The sequence below is a fragment of the Lepisosteus oculatus genome, chromosome 23 (assembly GCF_040954835.1).
Source record: "Lepisosteus oculatus isolate fLepOcu1 chromosome 23, fLepOcu1.hap2, whole genome shotgun sequence".
Lineage (NCBI taxonomy): Eukaryota > Metazoa > Chordata > Actinopteri > Semionotiformes > Lepisosteidae > Lepisosteus > Lepisosteus oculatus.
This window is the reverse complement of record NC_090718.1, coordinates 3,271,712-3,296,933: the sequence shown is the minus strand read 5'-3', so window position 1 is coordinate 3,296,933 and position 25,222 is coordinate 3,271,712. Positions and strand designations below refer to the sequence as shown.

Genomic DNA, 25,222 nt, shown 5'->3' with positions numbered 1-25,222 from the left:
TAAACCAGCCCTCCATAGACTCGTGTATCACCACCGCCGCCGGCGGACAGTTATCGGAATCGACACCCCCTGCTGTAGCCCGATCAATAGGCTTCATTTTATTTCGAAATCACTGACACTGCGGGCTTTCTTAGGTTTTCACTTTAAGATCCAAAGACATCTCCGAAGTCCACATATTCAAACGTAAATTGTATTTTTGAAGGACGAGTCACAATAATGACAGTTTTGATTCCTAAACACGTAAATAACATGCTTTACAATATAATGTACATTATTATTTAGTATTATACTCGTCAAACTTTAATTATTTTTTTTACAGGACTCCGAAACATAATTTATATCTAGTAGCCTAGAAAAAATAATCTAGGATACACATTTAAATGTTAAAGGATTAAGTGAACAATCAGTTTAATATACAAGAAGGAAAACGTTCAGGTCACACCTGAAGAAGGCTCGACAGCCGAAACGTTGTGTTTTCTTTCTTCTCTTTTCAGCAGGGAATAAACCTATTACTTGTTCCTTTGCAGCCTACGCATGCTGACACGGCTACCCACCTGAACTACTTCTATCAGTTCAAATGTCGACATTTAAAGTTGCAGTAACACTGTGAAAAGCGATGTCAGAAGGTGACATTTCACAGTGTGGCCGCCAGGCGGAGACACTGCTACACGTGTCTATGGAGGCTGCTTTAATGAAGCCCTTTTCAGTTCCCAGCTGTGCTCCACTGACCTCAATGTCATCTTTATCCAGTCCAGCTCCTGGCCCTGAGCCTCGCTGACAAAACAGACACCAGCTCCAGGCCAAGAGTCTCAGACACACTCTCACCAGCTCTGAATGAGCCTCAGTGGGATGTTGTGCTCTCTCTTTCTGATCTTTTCATCTAGCTAACAGGCTCAGTGCAGTGTGCTGACTGAAATCATCTTCTCATCACAAATCTTTTACTCTAGTGGTAGCTTGTCAGTTTCTGTCTTCTTCATTTTGTCTTTTTTGTCTCTCCCACAGTGCAGAACAGTCTGTCTGAACTAACTTCACACATTCTGGCAGCTCTGTCACTGTCACGTCTGTCTATTGAGCTGTCTGGATCAGAGTTGTTACTTTCCAGGTATAATTTTTAATCTGTAAATCTGAAATTTCAATTAAATTTAAATCTGTCAATCGTTAAGGAACCAGGGGTAAAATCTGAAGGACTGTGGCCTCTCTTACACTAACTCTTATCATACAAGATTGCTGAAGGCTTTATTGATCATTATGCAATTGATCCTGTATTGACTATTGTGTCTAAACCCCTCTGTACATCTGTCAAACACCCCACTTCTCATTTCAGCTGTAACAGGATACAGCTCCTTCTCCCTCTGTGAGAATGTGACAGTATTCCTCCAGCAGTCCCTCTCTGTCAGGCTGCCCGGAGACAGGACCGACCCCAGTGTGGCGCCACTGCAGGCTTGTAGACCTCAGGACTGGATCAGAAGGGGGTCTGTAACTGGTCTTTGATTGTAGTCAGATTTCTGTCCACCAGTGTCTTCAGTCAGGTTGCTGTAGTTCATTCTGATTTGATGCAGCTCATCTTTCAGATTGAAGAAAGTTAGATTCAGTCTTCCATGCTCCTCCCTGTCACAACAGAGACTCTGTTATCTGTGAAAGATTGATACATTTGACTTTCTTGACAAATACTGAAATTCACAGGCTGTATACTGACACTCAGACCTCACATGGTCATTTATAAATTACTTTAGCAGATTTTCCAAATATACTGTAGCATAAAGCCATAAACCCAGCAAATCTTAATATGTAGCTTTTCCCAATAGTACTCATTAACTTCAAGAAAGCACAATACCTTGACCAAGTGCCCAGTAACTCAAACTCTTCTGTAATCATGTCTCTAGAAGTCTCTAGAAGTTTCAACAGGCTTCTTGTCTCCTCTTGGCGTGTTGACATCACTTCTCTGCGTTTCATATGGTTTAAATATGGCAGTGTAGCCTTTAGATTTCTTAGTCACAGGCATCTTCAACCCTGTACTCCAGAGGTTGTTGGAGACTTTACAGGAAGTCGTTGCAGGTTTTGCCTTGAACATATTGAGAATTCTTCTGTCTTCAACTGCAGATGTTTTTCTTGGTTTACCTGGTCTTGGCTGATTTGTAATTATTACTGTGGTTCTTCAGTATATTCCAAACTCCAAACAGTCTGGATTTGTCCCGTTTTAGTGTTATGGTTTTGATGGTGTTTCTGCAGCTTCTCTTTAGCGGAAGAGTCACCAAACGCCAACGTCAGAGTGGAATAGGCCTCATATCCTTAGCCATAATCACCCAAAACTCATGCCACCACCCATTTTGTTAGGGTTCTACTGTATAACTGCTGATATCAGGACTAAGGGGGGTTGGGGGGTTCAGGGGTACCTGTAGTTTCAAGGTGGGGGGGGGGGAGGACAGTATAAGAGAAATGTAGGTGTCATTGAAGACCAGGAACATTGCTGCAGCAAAGACAGATTCTGTCTTAAATGAGACACCAGTGGACACATTTATTGACACGTATTTCGCCGTATACAGAACACGTCTAAACATATATTAAAAGTGTATCTTATTAAACCAGTTAAGATTTCGGTTAAAATTTCAAACAAACCTTCTTAAATAAGTCTGACAGCAATCTATAAAATGAAAAAGAAAACGAGTAATAAACCAGAGAAACTTTTTTATTTATAAAGACACTTGTAAAGTTACAGCTCTTGTACTAAATAAATCGAAAGGTATCGGTGCAAAACCCACAAATGTAAAATGATTCATCCTGACAAATGTCTAAAATAATACAGTAAATCAAACATCTTGTCCTTTTTGATTCGTTTAGGCAAAAACCAGGATCAAGCAGGACAGTAATACCCCTTCAACACAACCCCGAATTTTGCTTTACTTCTAAAAATACATGTATAAAAATGTTCAATCAAAATTCAAAGCAAAGATCATATTGAACATAAAGTTTGATCTTTCCTGTTGTAAAAAGACAAGTGTGACTGGAAACGGAGGTAGAGGTGACATTTTAAAACAGCAGTTTCTTAAGCAGCCTCAGTGAGAGTGTGGGTGTCAGGGCAGGTGTGTCAGTGACACAGACAGGTCACTCAGCTGTAGTCGTCACCATGGGAAGCTGCAGTGGCTGCACACAGCGGAGAGTCTAAGGAGACAGGGGCAGGGAGCTGCCTTCACAGATCCAGAGCACTGATGATTCACATTTTATATTATTCCAATTTTTAACATCATTGACACCTAATGTGGTAGCCAAACAGTCTTCATTCTCACAACTATAAGGTTCACCAGCACTCCAGTACCTGAAACACAACAGTTTGTCTTTAACTTAAACACTCACTTAGCTCATCAGCTTCACAGAGGAAACACTGACATACTGTTCTTGAAAACCTGTTACCTTTCCCTCAGTACAGCTCATAGTGGAAACTGCTGGTGCCATTGCTGTCCTTCACCTGTCAGAAGCAGCAATGTCTTCACTACATTCAAATGCTCACATCTGCTCAGTCATGTCCAGTGTCTACTTTGTATCTGGGATCTTATACTGCATGTGTTTCTCTATAGTAGGTTGTGTGTGCGTGCGTGCGTGCATGCTTGCGTGTCTAAGGTCTATTCCGCCACCTAAACAAAGCTCAACACTTCAGATATTTTATTTCTTCTTTCTAGTTTTCAGTGTGGGGTACCCTTTCATCTTTCATTAACAGTCTGTTTGGATAGGTACAAGTTAAAATCAGTATCTTCACTGATCTTACCCTTCAGTTAGTTGAGTTCCATCCACCCAGATCCAGGTTCCTTCTACAGCTACATCAGTCATTCCCATCCAGTATTCACATCCTTGTGTATGACTGCTGATGAACTCCTGAGCACAAAACAGAAAGATGCACCTCTAGTCTCCCTGTTGAACAAGTGCCCCCAAACACACAACCACTCCAGTGCCCTGTGAAACAGAAGACAGGCAGAATTGGCACCGCTGGGCTCCGTGACTGACCTCAACGAGAAGAGAAGCAGGTTTGTCTGCTCTCGAGCACTGACATTTTACACCACAAGACTACATGCTGTTTCATTCCAGAGAAAAAAGGAATAATAGAACAGCTACTCTAAGATACAATGCCACAGATCAAGGTATTTTTTTTTCTGCTGTATTTGCCCAGTGTGTGATATTGACAATTATGAAGACAAAACTGCTGTCATGTTTTAAGGGATTACATTAGACTTCGTATAGGCAGACATAGCAGAAGTGTTGATAATGTGATACCATGGGGATTGTGGACACCACACTGGTTCACCCCTCTAGACACCCCTCTAGAAACACCCCTCATAGTCTGTTCTCTCAATCTATAACTTTCCGAGCCATCTCGGACTCTGAGACTGACAGCCTCCCACTCACACATGCATCTGTCCTTTTCATGGTCTCCTCTGAGACTTTCCTGAGGCTTACTCTCATCACTGAGCCCTTTGCTCATGGTTGCCTGGTCTCAACAAACCTTACCTCTAATTCTTTCAGGAAGTAGCAGTGGAAGACCCTTGACTCAGTCATTCCTGTTGGGCTGGATCTGAACAACTTCCTTCTTTATCTTACCAACAGGCTGACAAGGAAACACTTATGATCACTCCCTCAGCTGAATCTCCTTACCAACCAAACACTCTCCAGCTGTGGTGGCATACTAATGCTATCTATCGAGAGCTCCACCTACCTGCCAAACACAGCCCATATGATACCACAAAAGGCTGTGTGAATATTTCTTTTAGATTTTATAACATTAGGAGTTCAGTTTTACCTTTCCTTATACTGTAAATACAGTGGCATTAGTAGGGAGAAAAATATTTTCATGAGTAAATACCAAAGACTAAATTCAGAATAAAGGTAAAGGATCAGTTTCTGTCCACTTGTCATTTAATTTCTGTATTGTACTTTTCATTTTGCAACAGAGTAGCAGTGAAGTACCACACCTACAGTACCTGTTCAGTTCTATTGTTTATAATCACCAGGTCAGCTCCCTGCTTCCTGCAGGCAGTGCGACTGTCATTCCAGCTCAGTGTATCAGTAGAGAAGTAGTAACACTTGGTGCTGAAGAGCTCCCAGCCCCAAGGACAAGGTCTACAGTCTTCTTCTGTAGAGTAAGAACAGACAACAGCTCATATCAGTTCATCTCTCTCTCCAGCACGGTGCATCCACCCAGCACATCTCTTCAATGTGTAGACTTCCAAATGGAACTTTCTACTTCACAGAGGCTCAGGAAGACCAAGTCATCAACATAACATTCTGAACAGGGAAACAGCCCAAATAGTCCATCAGAATCCTTACAAACAGAATTGGAAAAAGGGATCAGACAACTCACCTAGTGTGCTTTGGTTTGAGACATTGCAGTACCAATCCACCGGAAAGTGCTTTCTCAACTTAGTGATCACAGATGTGAGATTTTCTTTTTCTTCCTGTAACTTCGCTTTGCCTACAGACAGGTTGCTGTAGTTTACTCTCAGGTGATCCAGTTCATCCTTTAACTGAGAAATGTTCTGAGAATTCTCAATATCTGTGGTGACAAATATCGATTTACTGTACTTTAAAACACAAAAACCTTTCTCACAGAGTCGTAATATCCTATTTCCTTCACCGCATTTTGTGGTGGGTCATCATCTCACTAAATTTTTTCTTGTAACATCTTGACAAATGCAACAGAAGCTGTTTCACAGGTCACAAGCCTTTTCCATGTAGTCACTAAATGACACCTGATCATTTCTAGTTTTCAGAGGTACTGTATGTCTTTCTAGATTGAACAATTACTGAATATTGTAACATGAATGACTGAAGTTGACACTGTAGTGAATAAAAGAAGTAGCTTTTAATGCCCTTTTAATGTACAGAGAGCGCTATTCCCAAACTTAACGTCCATAACTCCTAGACAGTAATGAAATATGTGAAGGACAGTCTACAGTGCAACAGGTCAGTTCTAGTGCAAACACACACAGTGCTGCATTTCCTTCAGAGTCTCTTTGCTTGCTAGGTAACTGCACAAATACCTCCCCCCACCCCTCCTCAAGATACACAACTCAAGGGGTCTCGCTGACAAATATCAGGTGCAGAAACAACTACAATATGATTCTTAGTGAACATTTTCAAAAAGGCATTGAAGTGAAATTTTCCAGGACTACTTAATTCTCCCTACTGTTCTGTAGTCCACAACTGCTGATGCTATTAACTTTGCATCAATCAATGTCTCAAATCAGACAAAAACACAACACAAAGTTATTATTTTACTGTATGATCCCAGAGAGAACATGATGTTTTTCAAAGCTAGGAAACAGTCAATAACTCTTCCCTGTACAAGACAACTATGCACAGTGCAACCACCATACACATCTAAACTAGTCATATTGCAGCTAAAAACACACTGTTATACTCACAGTAGACAATGAAAGCTATGATGGTAATCGATAGAGCAGTACCCAGCAACCCCAGACACACTGCAGCCAGTCTATAGGCAGGAGGGCTGGGCTTAGCTTTCACTGTAGGCACAAAATGAGGAGAAGTGCTGTCTGGTCATAAGTGGAGTTCCACAAGGCTCAGTACTGGAACAACTGGGATTTCTTCATAGCAATGATAGAGCACCAACTGAAAATCTGGTAAAGCTGCACATACAATGCTTACACTAAGGTATATGACTGGTTCATTCCTAGCTATTGTAATGTTAAAAACAACTGCTGCAGAAAACAAGATGCATTAAGTAAACTGGTAGCCACTATGCTATCAGAATAAAGATAAAGACATTTACGACGAAAGTCCAGTAGATGGTTTTATAATTGTGATTGCCAGCATCCAGAACTCCTTGAAATGTGCACTTTGAGCATAAGGTACAAGACTTCTCAGATCAGTGAGAATACAAAACACTAGAATAGAAACAAAAAACACTTGAAAACGTAGGTGATGAATTATACCATCACAGTGCAAGTCTTTAACAAAACAGAACACTCTCTGCTCAGACAATAGCAGCATAGATCATTCACAGCCTCAACACCATATGGCACCATTTCTTTCTTAACAGGTGATAAGGATGTTTTACTGAAAGGAGAAAAATTACCTTTTCTATGAACTTTGAGATGCGTGATCATGAGACTTTGATATGTCTGAGAATATCAAACACATCCACCGCTCAACTCTGCTTGTCTGACAAGGAAACACTTTGTACTTCATTGTAAAAAGACAAGATGAATGACTGACCTGGAGGTCCAAAAGGAGCTGCTGTCTGAGCTGAGGGAGGTCCAGCTGTCTTTATCTTTTCAAAGGTCACCTCCTGTTTCACTGATAGAGACAGAGCATCAGGGATTTAACACACAGATTCATACCATCTCTGTGGAACTTTGAGACTGCAAAAAAAAGATACTTTACAGGCATAGTGTTTGGCAACAGCTTGATGACATCTCTTCTGCCTGTGTGATTTCCTGGAAGAGCTTCTTTCACTCACTGGTATTGGATATCAGAAAGTGCAGGAGAAGCTCTGTCGCAGTTGGGGTGTTAAATTGAATTCTTCAGATTGATTGGGCAGTAATATTCTTTCTCTGACTCTGTGTCGGATTCTTTACAGTGGTCAGCATGAGAAGATGTGGATTTGTAACAGGTATCAATAAATCCCAAGGTAAAGAACTGAATCGTTCTCATTGGGTCATGTTTAACCTTTGCATCCGATATATTAATGTTGTTTACATACACAGGTCTTTATCGTACAGAGAAACAAAACATGCAAAACAGGGAACATGAGACAGTAGATGTCGTAAAGCTCACAAAAGCAAATTTTCATCACCCTTAACAACAGATATCACAGATGCTGTATAAATGTGACACTGAAAGGAACACAATGTGGGGGAAAAACAAACACACATACAGTACAGACAGAAATAAGGGGATGTCAGCTTTCAAGCTTTAGTCCTGCGACAATCTCTTATTGTTTCATGTCTCATGTTCAGAAAAACCACAGTAACAGAATGATTGAAGCCATTGAACTTCATCATGACAAAGAGAAGAGGCTGGACATTGACAGAAGCACATGCAGCTGATTGATTGAAAGCATAAAGACCAGAGGAGGCTTCCTGCTTCCTTCTTCAGTGCTCATCTACACATGGAGAGAAGTCCAGCTGTGAAAGTTAACAACATGGCTGGGCAGACTGTTACAGACTCCCAGAGGGGAGTGTGAAAATAACTGCAGTGTTATCAAACAACCTGTCTCCTCACTTGCTCTTGTCTCTACAGTAATGAAACCAACTTCAGCTCTTAAACACACGGACCAGCACTTCACAGGAGCAAAGCAATATCATGAAGTAAGGGAACAGTTGACGTGTTTATTCCATGCTGAAAAGAAAAGAAAGGAAACACAACATTCCAGCTTTGGAGCCTTCTTCGGGTGTGTTCTTCCCTTTTTTTTCTTTTCAGCCTAGAATAAATCTGTTACCTGTCCCGTTGCAGCCTACACATGCTGACACAGCTCCCTACTTGACCTATCATTAAGTACGCCCTTCACACACCAGGTTTCAACTATAGAAAATACATTAATCATTAATCTGAAAGTTAGGAGATAGCTTAAGCTTTTCTAACATTACTTTCAATACAAACTCTTTCCAAAGTTTAGGCATTATTATTATTTGTCTGCTCACTATGTAGTGCACTAAACTGTCCTAAGCAATTACAATTCTCATATAACAGCTTTGAACATAAGAGCTTGCACAGCTGTACTCACGTATATGATGCACTCCTGGCTTTCTGGGTGGGTTCTGATCCATTGTGGAGTACACATTCTCATCTGGGTTGACCAGTCCAGAGTATACACCGTCTGAAGCCATGGACTGTGCTGTGTGTGCAGAGAAGCTCCCTGGTCATTAACCTATGCTCTTACATTACTGGGCTCTCACTCTGAGGATTGTGCTAACACTGAGCATCTGTTCTGTATGCGATCGCATCTTTCTTTTAATTTAAGATTTAATTTCTAATCACCAGTCACATCTTATCAAGAGCGTCCGTCTCCTCATTTGTTCACCTTTCACTCTATAGTAATTAGATCAGCTCCAGCTCTTAAACACACAGTCTAGCACTTCTGAGGAACAAAGCAATATCATTAAGTCCTTCGAACACCAGGTATGACCTGTAGAAAATACATTATTAATCTGAAGTCATTACGAATCTGAGGTTCAGGACCAGGCTACAGCTTCACAATCTATAACTGCTGATCTCCATTTCATCTAAACTCTTCACTGCCTTGTCAAAGTTGACTATGGAATAAGAGATCCCAAAGCCATACTCACCTGTGTACCCCACTCTTGGGTTGCAGGTTGTGTTCTCATACATTGTGCAGTATGAATCCTTGTCTGGGGTGACCAGTCCAGAGTGTGTACCATCTGAAGCCATGGACTGTGCTGTGTGTTTACAGATGCTGTCCTGGGCAGTAACGTGAGCTGTTACAGTACTACTCCCTCACTCTGAGGACTGTGGAAACACTGAGTGCTAGTTATGTATGACATTAAGAGGAAGCTACAATCAGTCTACTGGAAGTAAATCACAATACAATATAGAAGTACAGTACAGTTACAAAGAGGGGGTAACGAAAATGGTGAAAACCAGGATTTGGCTGATGGGTCTCATCAATAAGTAAACTAATTATTCATAACCCCAAAATTATTAGTGATTTCTCCAGAGAATACCAGAACGGTGGGTATAACTAAAGGCAAGTGAATTCCTTATTCTCTGGAACAGCTTTGGTGAAAAAAGTAATAATCCAGCACTCTTGGTTCAACAAATGTTTATTAATGTCTAGACACCATCTAGATTATACCATCAAAACATATAACACACAAGTTACTCTATGTACAATATTTATAAAAAAACAAGGCCTAACATTCTAATCACCCAGAAAAAAAAACAAACTCTACGAAGTACAGAACTCTTAATTCATGTGGGTAGCTGCGTCAGCATGCGTAGGCTGCAAAGGAACAAGTAATAGGTTTATTCCATGCTGAAAAAAAAGAGGAAAGAGAACACAACGTTTCGGCCGTGGAGCCTTCTTCAGGTGTGAGAGAGACAGGGCAGTAGGCAAAGGTAAAGTAGCGGGAGAACAAAGGTTGGGAGGAAGGAGGAGTGAGAGGCGGGAGCAGGGGACAGAAAGAGAGGCCAATCAAGAGGTGTGAAGTCAGAATGGGTGCAGAGAGGTGTGAAATGAAACTTCCAATGAATGGAGAAAATTTAAAAGAACAGTAGTCTATCGTTAAGGGAAGGGAGAATGTGTGATCCTAGCTGCAGAATAATTTTAGTTTCGGTGGTCTTTCTGATGTATGAGTTCGGAAAACCGTCTTTGAGAACACAGACGGAGAGATTAGAGTGGTCGTGGCCGTCAGAGGTGAAATGAGAAACAATGGGCTTGGAGAGATCTTTAATCTTCACAGCCCTGACGTGTTCTCTAGTTCGTGTCTGCAGAGGCCAAATGAGAGATCAGCTGCCTTCTAAATAAATGCGATACAACACACAGTTTAATCTCTTGGTCGGCACCCCGGATGCCCCAAAATAAATGGGAGCTGACTGTATCTACTGTACCGGTTCTAGAAATGCGCCCCAAGCAGGAAGCACGTTTCTAACTGAGGTATCTTCTGCCCAGGAAGCCCAAGTTCCCTAAACACACAATCTAGCAAGCTCTCTAAAAAGGTTCAAATATTTAGCTCCGGTCAGATCCGGTTTGGATGATCATGAAGTAGGGGCTCTCACCAGGAGCATGCTTCAAATACCAACTCCTCTAGACCATCTCTCCTTCCTTCGTGTTTCTTACTCTTCTTCTCTGTGCTCTTAATGTGATCTTCTACTGTTTCTGTACTGCTCATTGACAATCATTAACCCACAACTTACCTAGGTACAGCAAAGGTCAAGTTTGCAATTGTTTTTGCTGAAGTGACCCCCCCCAGAACTCGGCAAACATCCTCCCTGCTTTGAAGCTAGAAGTGCTAACTCTTCCAAGTGTCACAAACATTACCTAAGATCTATGAGACACTTCTCAGGCACCTAAAGCTGCCACAATAAGTATGAAATGTTATGATGATATCCAGAATTCGGGAAGATGTTGTTAAACTACACTGTCACAGTTGAACAAACAGAAAGAAGTTATCTTAATGGCTTCTGGATTAGAAAGAGGGTAACCCTTGATTACAATGAGACTTATATAAAGGAATTGCTGATGTATTTGCTCTGGTTGTGTCAGTGAGTGAGGAATGAGGAACAGGACAGCAGAACTGCAGGTTCACCAGGGTTTATTATCCTTACATTGACATGGTTAACAGGTGTGTGTGCTGATCGCAATCAGCAGCAAACAGTCCATGAGGTACTGAGAGAGAAGGAATGGAAAGCTCCCCCACATCCCTTTGCTGCTCATCCACAGAAAAAACTTGCCACACTACTTGCTCTTTACACGAGTACCGTAGACTCCTCTTACCTTGACAATATTTCTTTTTGACTCTGAAAGAGTTGTTTGATCTGGATTTAGGCTACCAGGGGGCCCCATCAAGACACTCCAGGGAGAGGGAGAAGATGCATCTAAATATGTACAATGTTTTTATAGGATTGGTGTCAGGCCTTGGAAACCGATTTCCCTGTATAAGGGTTGAGAGCGTAAGCAGTAGATGTCTACTCAGGTTTGGGTTAGACCCTCAAAATCAAGCATGAAAGTGAGGAACTAAGTCTCATGGTTAGACTTTGAGAGAGGGAAAGAACTGAATTGAAAGATATTCTCTGGAGAGATGGTGTGTAAGAACTACTGGCTGTTCTAGGAGTGAGAACTCAGCTGTCTGAACTGAGATTCAGGGGACTCCTAGTTAGAACTGTATGGCAGTGACTGTTATTGGCCTTGCAAGCAGATTCTGAAAATGAACATCAGTACTAACTGTTACTACAGTCTTTCTAAGAGGCTTCATTTGTGTAGAGGAGGGTTTAAGTTTCAGGGACCGTAATCTAGGAGGAGGGAAACCCCAAGTAGGATGTCAGATTTGTGTAAGCTGGTGTTGCATAACCCAGGGAACGTGCGTACTGTAGTTATGTATGGCACAGTGTTATTTAAAGGGGTTTAATTATAAGTAGTGGTCAAAATGGAAACGTCCATTAGTAATGCATTCAGCTACCATGTAATAATGGTATAATGGCAATATACATTGCATAGTCTACCACTATCTGGAATTCTGCAGGAGAGATAAGAAACCCTTTTGCTTTGAGAAAGTCAATCCACCACACTTTGTCGATGGAGTGGACAACACTGTCTCAGGCATCACTGCATTACTCCCCATCATTGCTCGATTAGGTTCAGATCTAGTGACTGAGAAAGGGATGCCACCCAGATGATGACTTCATCATCATGTCCATGAAATTACTGGGAGTGTGCATGTGCTCTGAGCAAGGGGAAGTTGTCACCCAGAAAGAATCCCAGCAGGAAATAGGTAAAGCAACATGGGGTGAAGATAATTACTCAGCAATTAAGTAGCAATGAGCGCTGACCTAACTCATAAATTAATGACTGCACTCAAACCATACCAAACATTACAGACCCACCGCAACCCTTCACTGCTGGAACTAAACACTAAACAGTTCATCAGGTTGGCACATTTCCTGAACTCATCTGGTTTTTGTGGTTAAGGTTGAACCTCATTCTCCACAGCTGGAGAGCTCCCAAACAAGCATTGTTGGAGTGAGGAGTCCTGTGCTCATCACAGCCCCACTGTGGTATCCCTTTGTGGGAAGATCATAGTCAACAGTTATTGATTGCATGGAGACACTGTTATCCGAAATCCTGCTACGTTTCCCTCAATGTATACCGTTTAAGAACAAGTTAAGATTAATTGGTCTCTGTAAAACTAGACAGCCAAACCCAATGTCTCGGCTCCCTGAGCCTTCGTCATTCTCAGGATCAGCAGTGTCTTCTGTTCATTGCAATGCTCACATCTGCTCAATCATTTCCACCCTCTACTCTCTTCCTGGGCTCTTTTAATGCATCTAGCTCTGTGGTCACTATATGTATGTCTACAGTCTTTTCTGAAACCTGAAGAAGACTCAGCACCCAAGGCAATGTGTTGCTTCTTTCTTAAACAGTATTTCTTGTTTGTAAACAGTCTGTTTGGGCAGGCAAAAGTCACCACCAGTACCTTCCACTGGTCTTCCCCTCAAGTCAGTTGAGTGCCATCCACCCAGATTTAGGTCCCCCTCTGCAACACACTGCCCGGTCCAGTATTCATGTCCTTGAGCTTGTTTACTGGCGTAGTCCTTAGTACAAGATACAGAGAAACACACCTCTAGTCTCCAAATACAGAGACACTCAGAATTTGGTGAGACACATCTTGTATAATGTGCTCTCTAGTGCTGAATGTCCAGTCTAGCAACCTACAGTACATGTGCTGTGCATAGTGAAGGTAACACCAGGTCAGAGCTGCTGATGTCTTGCACACATCATCCTCATCACACACACTGCACCAGGCTCAACACAAGCCCTTACAGTTTGATCTCCACTGCTCTTCTGCAAGCACTCTGCATAGTAGCAATATAATCAGGCTCTTTAAGAGGCTTTTACTGGGTCTATCTTTCTGTATCTCAGCACAGCAGATACAAGCACAAACACAAACAAATTAAACACAAAACATAACACTGGTTTATAGTCACAGAAGACCCACAAGGCTATGATGACAGTCAGTAAGATGGCACACAGCAGCCCCAGACTCACTACAGCCAGAGTAGACAAACGAAGTCTGGGGTAAACTTTCAAATTTGCAAGTGTTTCTGGACTCTCTCCATTGGGGATTACCCTTCTCAGGACACACACATTACAGTCCCAGGGTGGACCTGCAGGATCCAGTAAATGTAAAGCAAACAGATGAATCAATAAATGCAGGATCAATATTCAAATTCAGTGTAACACAGTGATACACCTTCTTTGTACAACACGTGTGAAAGAGGCACATAATGACAACATGATACAGAACCTCTGGGTCAGGTGAGGGAGCCACCTGGGCTGAGGAAGACAGTGTCATTTTTAATTCATCCTGTATCACTGACAGAAACAGGATAATAGGTCAGGATATACTCTAGAATCTGCCGCCTGGACTGTATAACACATCAAACATTGAGAGGCTTAATCTTGAGACGCTGCAGAGTTGTATAAATTGGGAAAGTAACTGAAGTCAGAATTCAATGCCTTGAAAACACTTTACGCATTAAGCGCAGGTAAAAAAGATAACTCCCTTGAATTATTATGAAGTGTCAGATGAAATCACATTGTCTGACAGTACTGTATGCTTAAATTGTATGTTTGAATTTCACCTGCTCCAGGCCTATAAAAGACAGGGTTTTTGGACACACTGACTAAAACCACATATTTTAAATCAGTGATTGCTAGGTTTAACAAAAAATATTTATTAGATTCTTAAACCACAACAATTCTCATTAACATGACATGAATTACATACAAAACTATTAAACAATGTCTACATCTCAAATCTAATTTTCAGAGTTTTCCAGGGAGTTAAACTATGCTTAGGGATGGCAAATACATTTACTAAGGAAAATAGTTTTCATGGGCCCACAACAGTCCTTTAAATGTGTATCAGTTAGAGCTCATTGTCTGTCTCAACACTGAACAAGACACTCTAAAATTGCGACACCACAACGACTCAGTTCACCAAAATGCGATCTTCACACAATCACCAGTCCCCCTCACTCTCACTGTATATACTTGTGTATAAACTGTATCTACTAGTAACCTGGGTTGGGCCAATCTGTCATATTTTAAGGGACCAGGGATATCTCCCAAAATTTAATTTATTATTATAGTTTTGTTAATCTTTCTCCTGGTGACACCACATTATAATGTTGATGTATTGTTTTGAAACAGCCTGATGACGAGATTTGTCCTAATAGAGAATAAAAACAAGCCATCTTTCAGCAATGTGATGATTATTCTTTGTTACTTATCGAAGTGTTTCTATGATGATGTTACAAGATTACAAAACAGTGCAGGGAACCTGCTGCTGCTGGGCTGTTAATATATTCTTTCTACACATTGAGGAGGGGCTAATGTCCTTCCTGTCTTGTGGTGGAGTCCTTACAGCGGTCGATTCCAAGATCATCATGTGAAGACCTTGACTTGTAACAAACAGCAATTCATTCAAGGTAAAATGACTGAATCCTTCAGTTTGGCATCATTTATAACCTTTAATCCAATGATATTGATGGTGTTTCGATGCATAGCTCTTGACTGTATGGGCATCGGAGAAGAGAAGCGGAAGAGAAGTAAAAGAAGCAAAACAGGGAACATGATATATGCAGAGAGGCTCACAATTGCACACATTCATCAATGTAAAGGACAGATACTGTACCACACAGGCTTTGCAAATGTTCTGTGGCTCAATTGCCTCTCTTTGTTACTGTAATGCATGTTTTCACCATGTCACAGAGTCTACCAGCATGTGGATTTCTGCTTCAGGGATATGAAATTCTTCTTTGAGAAAGATTTGGTCACGCATGGATGATGGAGTGAGAAAAACCTGTCTCAGACGTTGTTTAAAAGTAGCCCATGAACGCTCAATTGAGTTGTTGACTGAGAAGGTGAAGACCTATATATAAATAAGATCAACAATCTGTTCATCAAACCACTTGGAGACCACATGTTTGTGGACTGGGGCCTTGTCATCATGAAAGACACTCCCACTGCAGGAAGAAGTGCAGCAAAATGGGATGAAGATGATCACTCAATACCATTAAGTAGCGATGAGCACTGACCTTGTCTTACAAGTAGAGTGAATCAGTACATCCAGACTATGCCAGGAAATCTCACAAACCAAACATTACACCATCAAAACCCATCACTGCTGAAACAAAGCACTCAGGTCTGTACAGTGTAGAGAACGTAGCAAAGGATGAATCATCTGATCATGTCACTCTTTCCACTGCTGGGTAGCCCATTGCATGTGCCTGTTCCACCACTAGATTCATAACTGTGCATTGCCGATCTGGTGAGTTGTGTGCACTGCAGCCCAGCGCTGGTGTCCCTCTGTGCACAGATCTCACTCAAATATTTTTTATTAAACTGGCTGCTTGAAGCTCTGGCTGAAACATGAACTCAACCGATTTCCGTGTCTTTATCATTGTCATTGAAAGAGCCATCTGGTGAGTCCAAGCTTATTTATAAACAGTGTCTCCAGACTGTAATAACCTGAACACGACACATAAACCATTATCCACCTGTGTCAAAGTTCATCACTGGTCATATTTGGACTAAGGTGGGTGTACCTACAAGTATAGTTGCAGAACACAGGACTAACACAACAATAAAAAAGAAACACTGAACTGCAGAAACACAAAAATAGTGTCACTTGTTTTATTGTAATTGATGTGGCCACAGTCACAAATTCTGTTGATGCTGACGACACTAACTCGCACACTTACAAGAATATTATATTAAAACAAGAACTTTCAGCGAAGTACATGACACTTCAAATTTAAAGCAAATCAAAGAGTGCATCATTGTTTAAGCAGAAAAGCTTTAGAAATAAACCTTAAGCTGTTTTAGTAAGAAAAACAAAACTAACAAGTTTAAAAATATATACAGAACTGTTTCAATTCTTCTATCAATTAGACCTTCCTATATCAGTTGACATGACAGTGCGTATTTCACATAGTATCCTTTATAAATATGTAAGAAGCATAATCCTTTATAAATATGTCAGACAGATTCTGATGTTCTCAGAGTAAAGGACTACAGTATTTCAGATCACCAAATAAACAAAGATCATGCTGAATTTATAAAATATTTACCCCATTAAAAACCATCCATTTTGTGAATCCAACCAGAGTGAAATAACGCATTCTTACTTGTGAAGACAGGAGGGTGTATAAGCTTGCATAAGTGTCTGATAAGCTTACAGTATATTGAACATGTACTGTAAGAACAGTAAATTGCACCTGTTATTCCTTGCCGACATGAGGCAGAGCCAGAGTCAGGCCAGACACAAATAATTATCCCCTCCTCTTCCGCACAGCCCAGATTTGTTTTCTTCTCAGACTGTTTTACATTAAACAGATATAAATCACTTCTCAGATATGTTTTACGGAGCAGAGAAAAGGTAATGAGATGTTCAAAAGTATGTCTTTTCTAATAAAGGTAAAACTAAAGATTGTTCACCAGCCTCAGTGAGAGTGTGGGTGTCAGGGCAGGTGTGTCAGTGACACAGACAGGTCACTCAGCTGTAGTCGACACCTTAGGATCCTGCAGTGGCTGCACACAGTGGAGGGTCTAAGGAGGCAGGGGCAGGGAGCTGCCTTCACAGATCCAGAGCAGTGGTAATTCACACTTTTTATCATTCCAATTTATTACTACTTTAACATCTAATGTGGTAGCCAAACAGTCTTCATTCTGACAATTGTTAGGTTCAACACCATTCCAGTACCTGAAACACAACAGTTTTTTTTTTAACTTAAACACTCACTTAGTTCATCAGCTTCACAGGGGAAACACTGACTTACTGTTACCTTTCCCTCAGTACAGCTGATAGTGGAAACTGCTGGTGCCATTGCTGTCCTTCACCTGTCAGAAGCAGCAGTGCCTTCCCTACATTCAAATGCTCACATCTGCTCAGTCCTGTCCAATGTCTACTTTGTACATGGGCTCTATCACTGCATCTGTTCCTCTGTACTCAGTTGTGTGTGTGTGCGTGCTTGTGTGTCTAAGGTCTATTCCACCACCTAAACAAAGCTCAAAACTCTGTTTGGACAGGTGCAGGTTAAGATCAGTATCTTCATTGATCTTACCTTACAGTTGGTTGAGTCCCATCCACCCAGATCCAGGTTCCTTCTACAACTACATCAGTCATTCCCATCCAGTATTGAAGTCCTTGTGTACGATTACTGATGAACTCCTGAGCACAAAACAGAAAGACACACCTCTAGTCTCCTTGTTGAACAAGTGCCCCCAAACACACAACCACTCCAGTGCTCTGTGAAACTGAAGACAGGCAGAATTGGCACCACTGGGCTCCGTGACTGACCTCACAGAGGAAAAGCAGATTTGTCTGAGAAAAAAGGAATAATAGAGCAGCTACTCTAAGATACAATGCCACAGATCAAGGTATTTATTTTCTGCTGTATTTACCCAGCGTGTGATATTGACAATTATGAAGACAAAACTGCTGTCATGTTTTAAGGGATCACATGAGACTTCATATGGCAGACATAGCAGAAGTGTTGATAGTGTGATACCATGGGGATTGTGGACACCACACTGGTTCACCCCTCTAGACACACCCTTCATAGTCTGTTCTTTCAATCTATAACTTTCCGAGCCATCTCGGACTCTGAGACTGACAGCCTCCCACTCACACATGCATCTGTCCTTTTCATGGTCTCCTCTGAGACTTTCCTGAGGCTTACTCTCATCACTGAGCCCTTTGCTCATGGTTGCCTGGTCTCAACAAACCTTACCTCTAATTCTTTCAGGAAGTAGCAGTGGAAGACCCTTGACTCAGTCATTCCTGTTGGGCTGGATCTGAACAACTATATCTTACCAGCAGGCTGAGAAGGAAACACTTATGATCTTATGATCACTCCCTCAGCTGAATCTCCTTAACAACCAAACACTCTCCAGCTGTGGTGGCATACTAATGCTATCTATCGAGAGCTCCACCTACCTGCCAAACACAGCCCGTATGATACCACAATAGGCTGTGTGAATATTTCTTTTAAATTTTATGACTATAGGAGTTCAGTTTTACCTTTCCTTATACTGTAAAAACAGTGGCATAAGTATGGAGAAAAATATTTTCATGAGTAAATACCAAAGACTAAATTCAGAATAAAGGTAAAGGATCAGTTTCTGTCCACTTGTCATTTAATTTTTGTATTGTAATTTTCATTTTGCAACAGAGTAGCAGAGGAGTAACACGCAGCCCCCTACCTGTTCACTACTACTGTTTATAACCACCAGATCAGCTCCCAGCTTCCTGCAGGCAGTGCGACTGTCATTCCAGCTGAGATTATCAGTAGAGAAGTAGTAACACTTGGTGCTGAAGAGCTCCCAGCCCCAAGGACAAGGTCTACACTCTTCCTCTGGTGAGTAAGAACAGACAACAGCTCATATCAGTTCATGTCTCTCTCCAGCACAGTGCATCCACCCAGCACATCTCTTCAATGTGTAGACTTCCAAACTGAACTTTCTACTTCACAGAGGCTCAGGAAGACCCAGTCATCAACATAACATTCTGAACAGGGAAACAGCCCAAACAGTCCATCAGAATCCTTACAGACAGAATGGGATAAAGGGATCAGACAACTCACCTAGTGTGCTTTGGTTTGAGACACTGCAGTACCGATCCACCGGAAAGTGCTTTCTCAACTTAGTGATCACAGATGTGAGATTTTTTCTTTCTTCCTGTAACTTCACGTTGCTTACAGACAGATTAGTGTTGTTTGTAGTCAGATTCCTGAAGTCCACCAGTAACTTGTCGTGGGCTGCAGTCAGGTTGCTGAAGTTCACCTGTAACCTGTCACAGACTGCAGTCAGGTTGCTGTAGTTTACTCTCAGGTGATCCAGTTCATCCTTTAACTGAGAAATGTTCTGAGTTTTGCCAATACCTGTGGAGTGAATTATTTACTGTACTTTAAAACACAAAAACCTTTCTCACAGAGCTGCAATGTTTTGTTTCCTTCACTGCACTCTGTAGTGAGTCACCATCTCTGATAATTCCCTTTTTGAGCATCTTGATAAATGAGACAAAATCTGTTTCATGGGTCACAAGCCTTTCCCATGTACAGTAGTCACCATCTCACACCTTATCACCTTCTGGTTATCAGAGGTATGTCTTTCTGGTTCGACCTATTACTGAATATTAGAATATGCGGTGAGGGTGACACTGTAATGCAGAAAAGGAATAACTTTGAATGTACAGACAGGACTATTTCTAAACCAAACCATAACTACTGACCAATAAATTTAAAAAAACGGTAGGACAATCTACATACAGTAGCAGCTGGTCAGTTCTGGCACAAGCACACAGAGTACTGCATTTCCTTTGTTCCCTCCCCCTGCCCATCCCAAAATCTCTTCCTCTGGGTGAAATGGCTACATTATGATTCCTAGTGAACATCTAAAAAGGTATCGAAGTCTGCAATTTAACTCTACTTAATTCTCCATATTGTACTTTAGCCCAGAACTGCTGATACTATTAACATACTATGCTATTACTATGCAACAAGTAATAGGTTTATTTCATGCTGGAAAGAGAAGAAAGTCAACAACTTTTACTATTACTAATACTATTAACATAATATTTACGCATCATGATATTAAGACAAGAAACATAACACAGCAAAAGCACAATACTCAGACTAATCTGTGATCCCAGAGCATACAGGATGTATTTCAAAGTTAGGAACCAATAAATGATTCTTACCTGTGCAAGATCACAATACCCTACATGTCTAAACTATACTCAGTCATACTGCAACTAATCACACACTGTTATACTCACAGTAGACAGTCAGGGCTATGAGGGCAATCAGTAGCACAGCACACAGGAGCCCCAGACACACTGCAGGAAGTCTGTAGGGAGGAGGACGGCTGGGCCTAACTTTCACTGTGAACGGAAGATCAAGAGAAATGCTATCTGGTCCTAAGTGGAGTTCCACAAGGCTCGGTACTGGAACCACTGGGGTTTCTTCATTGAAATGGAGTGCCAACTGCAAATCTGGTAAACTTACACATACAATGCCAACACTAAGGTATGTGGCTGGCTCAATCCTATTTATTGTAATGTAAAAAAAAACTGCTACAGAAACTAAGATTACATATGATACCATACTGGTAGCCACTACACTATAAATCAGAAAGCATAAGGTCATTTAGGATGACAGGCCAGGAGATGTTGCTATAGTTGTGGTTGCCAGTGTCCAAAACTCTTCTTGAAATGTGGAATTGGAACATGAGATACAAGACTTCTCAGATCAGTGAGAAAACACTAGAATAGGTAGGTGATGCATTATAATGTCACAGGGCAAATCTTTAACACAACCGAAGTCTCTCTGCTCAGACAATAGAGGCATAGATCATTCACAGTCTCAACACTGCACGGCATCATTTATTATTTAACAGGTGAAAAAGATTTAAGACTGAAACTACCTTTTCCAAAGACTTTGAGATGAGTTATCATGAGGCTACGTGAACAAAACATCAATCACACCCGGCTCACAGCTCTGCTTGTCTGATGAGCAAACAGTTTCTGTTTCATCATTAAAAACAAGATGTACTGTATGACTGACCAGGTGCTTCAGGAGGAGGTGCTGTCTGGGCTGGGGGAGATCCAGCTGTCTTCACATCTTCAGTGGTTCTCTCATCCTGTTTCACTGACCGAGAGAGAACCTGGGGTTTAAAACACTCATACCTTTGGTGGGAGATATTTAGGAATCTGTTTGGCAAAAGATATCTCTACATTATCAGCAATTAATTATGGACCCCTTATAGTTAAAATTAAAGCAGAATCTAACCCCCTTTATAAGTTGTAGTTCTAGAATTAGAATCGGTAAAAATGAACATGTAACCATATTTACTCTTATAACAAGATCGCCTCATATAAGTCTCTTCAAAACAATTTTCAGAATCAGATAAAATGATTTCTTCATTTACGTGGCAGGGGAGAAAAGCAAGAATAAGATTCAAAACATTGCAACTTTCAAAAGATAAAGGAGGAAAGGCATTACCAATTTGAAAGTTTACTAATATGCATCTCAAATTAAATACTTGATTAATTCCTGTAACTCAGATTATCAAGACAGGTGGAAAGACATTGAATCATCCCTTATGAGTAACCCCCTAATTCAGGCATTGTTAAGTAATAATAACTTAGATAAGTCATTGATAAATACTTTATCGATGGATGAAGCTCCAACTAAAGATGTGGAATTCAGTTATAAAAGAACATCACTTAAATGATGCAGCAAAGGTACTCAGATGGTGTTCTTATGATATGGAGTTCAAACAGAATGAATAATAGATTGAAAGTTTGGATAGCAAAAGGACTAAGCACACTACTTTGTACTATAACATAAAAAACAGTTAGAAAGCTTTCAGTTTTTTATAGAGAAACACCCTTTGGAGAATCAAGATTTCTATAGATATTTCCAAGTTCGCCAGGACTTTAATAGTGATATCAAATAGGGGGACCTAGATATTGTTGATGGTGTGGTGGTAAAGGAGTTACCTATACCTATAAAACAGATTCAAGTAAGGGGATTATCTCGTTCATACAAGGTTGTATTGAAAAGAAATCACATTCTGCAGAGTGTACATAAAAGACAAATGGGTGAAAGAAAAGACTATTGCAAATGAAGAGTGGTTTCAAATTTGCGGATGTCAACAGAGATGTACTAACTCACACTTATAGAGAGAGTTCTGCTGGGTAAATGCTTAATAATGCCCTCAGACATTTGAATTCCCTGCCAAATGCCACAAGAAAGCATGGATCCCTGGTGACGCTCAAAACTGCATTTAAAGAACTCTCTTAGCTTAGATTAATGTTGAACTTGGTTCTAAATGTGTACGATGATTATATATCTAGTGTTGCAATTTGACTGTTCTGTTATAGAAGAACCTAGAGCTTAACACAGACATCACTGGCAAACACCATTGTTCACTTCCTGTAAAAACTCTTCTCCTGGCTGGACAGTGACGGTAAAACTATTCTGCTGTGGAAACAAGTAAGGAGGTCTGACAAAGGTTTGGACTTGGTTGGACTTCCACCACACACAGTGTTGCATGACCTTTCTCAATATTCTAATATGAAATAAGTTTGTCATGGTTATTACAGCCGGTTCCCTTTGCTCTAATCCAGTCCATATGCTAAAGGGAAATAACTCAGAAACTGGAACTGGCATCTTCTCCCCTGAGGGCCGTCACCATAGCAACATGCATAATGCTTTGGGAAAACACACAGTGGTCACTGTGTTTTAAACTACTATACACTATGCAAAGTTGAAAACTACTGAGCACAAAAGTTGTAATGCTCAGAAAGGTACCTTGAAGAGATACACATCTATTGGCTAAAACTACACTACTAAAAACAGGCTAGTTATTATTAAAAACAACTACCAATAAAGAAATTGCCCAATTCAAATTGGAATGCAGAAAAGAATATTAAACTGTACTGTATGGAAGTCACACTCACCTGACAGCTCTGCTTGTCTGACAAGGAAACAGCTTCTATTTGATTGTAAGACAAAGACCTATGACTGACCTGGTGGACCAGGAGGAGGCGTTGTCTGAGCTGATGGAGATCTTGTGGTCTTGATCACTTCATAGGTCACCTCTTCCTGTTTCACTGACGGAGACAGAACCAGGGATTTAACACACAGACTCATTCCATCTCTTGTCACCTGTCACCGTCTGAAAAATCTGAAGGTCTGTTGGGATCTCAAACTGCAACAATCATGCTTTCTACTCATTGCTTTGGAGAGATCTAACACAGCCCAAATGTCAAACGTGCTGTGAATCCTTCTCTAGTAATTGAGACACATGTGCTGTGTTACTCTCAAGGGCCTCTCGTTTGTAAAATATTACCATCTGTGAGCCTAGTAGATGCTGAAAGGTCAGCTCTTGGATTGATGACCTTGATATTAGTTATATATTGAGAGATATATATTGATACAGTTGATATTACAAACAGTCCTTTGTGGGTTTTCCCCAAATTCAAAAGCCTCCAGTATATTCAGAATGCACTATTCCTCACAATCTCAATCCCAATGTCACAGATTACCTTTAAAATGGACCGTCAATTTTGAAATGTGCTTTTTAACACTTTTACACATTCCTAGAACTTGGGTTCTACTTGCTATTGACATGGTGGTGTACAGACATTTGGTCAAACCATTCAATCAACATCGCTCCACTCTGGGCAACAGTCTCCTCTGATAAACCCTGACTTCTCTAAGATTTTATAATGGTATGGCTGCAGGAAAGCACACTTATGCATTTAGAGAAGAGGATCTCAGTATGCAAATGCCATTGGTCATTCCTGTAAAGACTCAACCCACATATGAAGTTGTATGACCTTTTACAAATGTCCTTTTCAATAGGAAATAAAGCAGTGTGAATGCTTATTACACAGCAAGTTCCTTCCACAAAAGGGAAATTACTGATAGGAAGTCATGGTCTTCTCTTCCCTTAAGGGCCAGCACCATAGCAATGTGCATACATCTCTTTTAAAAAAAACACCCTGTACATTATGCAGGTTTGAAGATTACAAAGAACACAAGTTGCAGTGATCAGAGAGGCACTCAGAAAACACAACTGAGTAAAGCTCCACTCCGCTACAAGAGTGATCATCTGCTAAGTGATTTTTCACTGATTTGTAAAAATAACTATGATTATATAGTATAATATATAATTTCAAATGAGTCCCTGACAATTGTTTTATATGGGTTGACAAGTGTCTTTGCCAACATTGAGCAGAAGGTGACAAATCTCCACTGATATGACAAGCCTGGGATGAGCATCTCCTTCAGTTTGTTAAGGTCTCCACCCCATTCAGCCATCATCTTATTCCTGGTGAGGGTTGCACCAATCTAGAGCTTATCCCAAAAAAGTAAGGTGAGCATGTGGGATTACAGCCTGCATGGCATACCAGTTAGTTGCAGGGTGAACACACACAGGAACAATTTAGAGTTACTTGTTAGTCTAGGCAGCATGTCTCTAGGAGAAAGGAATAGGCAAGAGCATAGCCCAATGCCAGTTAAACTCCACAGCCTGTGAACACTGAAAGAGAGAGGCAAAAAAAACAGAGTTCAGCATGTGAGCACTGCCCAGAGCATTTGACAGGATAATACAGATCCTACAGCAGGTAAACGCGCCCAGCAACAGGATAACACAGATCCTACAACACATGAAAACTAATGAGAGAGAGGATAATACAGCCACTTAACACCACACACAAAGAAGGTGATACAGACCATACAGAGTGAAGAGGTTTACAAAATGGTTTAACTGCCTTGAGACTCACCAGATGTTCCAGCACTGGGGCTTTTAGAAAAGTCCACAGTGGAATAGCAAACTTCCTCCGACATTAAGACTGATCCAGATACACGCACCGACAACAGAACCAAAGAAACCAAGCGATACAGACAGATGTGCCAACTTGTCTTCTGACTGATCAGAAAGGACTGACTTAGAGGTACA

The 25,222-nt window shown here is 40.9% G+C and overlaps 2 protein-coding genes across 4 annotated transcripts; both read right to left on the bottom strand.

Annotated features, from left to right (window-relative positions):
* Window positions 1-2,668: 2,668 nt before the first annotated feature.
* LOC107075722 (CD209 antigen-like protein B) lies at window positions 2,669-9,869 on the bottom strand. Of its 3 annotated transcripts, none has more exons than XM_069182724.1 (8): window positions 9,297-9,869; window positions 8,735-8,845; window positions 7,225-7,305; window positions 6,411-6,512; window positions 5,348-5,539; window positions 4,968-5,119; window positions 3,761-3,867; window positions 2,669-3,159 (listed from the first exon to the last, which is right to left on the bottom strand). In XM_069182724.1, the coding sequence occupies exons 1-8, from the start codon at window positions 9,397-9,399 to the stop codon at window positions 3,120-3,122; spliced, it is 888 nt and encodes a 295-aa protein (XP_069038825.1). In that variant the 5' UTR covers window positions 9,400-9,869; the 3' UTR covers window positions 2,669-3,119. The 3 variants fall into 3 exon arrangements, with proteins under 3 accessions (XP_069038825.1, XP_069038824.1, XP_069038823.1); XM_069182723.1 differs by having other exon boundaries at window positions 2,669-3,313; window positions 4,995-5,119; XM_069182722.1 differs by having other exon boundaries at window positions 2,669-3,313; window positions 9,297-9,865.
* Window positions 9,870-16,370: 6,501 nt separating this feature from the next.
* On the bottom strand, window positions 16,371-25,222 carry LOC138224708 (CD209 antigen-like protein B). The gene is made up of 8 exons (XM_069182720.1): window positions 25,047-25,222; window positions 23,286-23,369; window positions 21,316-21,399; window positions 20,529-20,633; window positions 19,336-19,632; window positions 18,956-19,107; window positions 17,815-17,921; window positions 16,371-17,453 (listed from the first exon to the last, which is right to left on the bottom strand). Exons 1-8 carry the CDS (start codon window positions 25,108-25,110, stop codon window positions 17,300-17,302), a joined length of 1,047 nt encoding a protein of 348 aa, XP_069038821.1. The 5' UTR covers window positions 25,111-25,222; the 3' UTR covers window positions 16,371-17,299.

Coding starts and splice junctions, on each gene's coding strand:
- LOC107075722 (XM_069182722.1), bottom strand. CDS start 9,399: ATGGCTTCAGATGGTACACACTCTGGACTGGTCACCCCAGACAAGGAT. Junction 7,306..8,734: donor GCCAGGAGTGCATCATATAC/GTGAGTACAGCT, acceptor TGTCTCTATCAG/TGAAACAGGAGGTGACCTTT. Junction 5,540..6,410: donor CATAGCTTTCATTGTCTACT/GTGAGTATAACA, acceptor TTGTCACCACAG/ATATTGAGAATTCTCAGAAC.
- LOC138224708 (XM_069182720.1), bottom strand. CDS start 25,110: ATGTCGGAGGAAGTTTGCTATTCCACTGTGGACTTTTCTAAAAGCCCC. Junction 21,400..23,285: donor GCCTCCTCCTGGTCCACCAG/GTCAGTCATAGG, acceptor TCTCTCGGTCAG/TGAAACAGGATGAGAGAACC. Junction 20,634..21,315: donor ACCTCCTCCTGAAGCACCTG/GTCAGTCATACA, acceptor TTCCGTTCACAG/TGAAAGTTAGGCCCAGCCGT.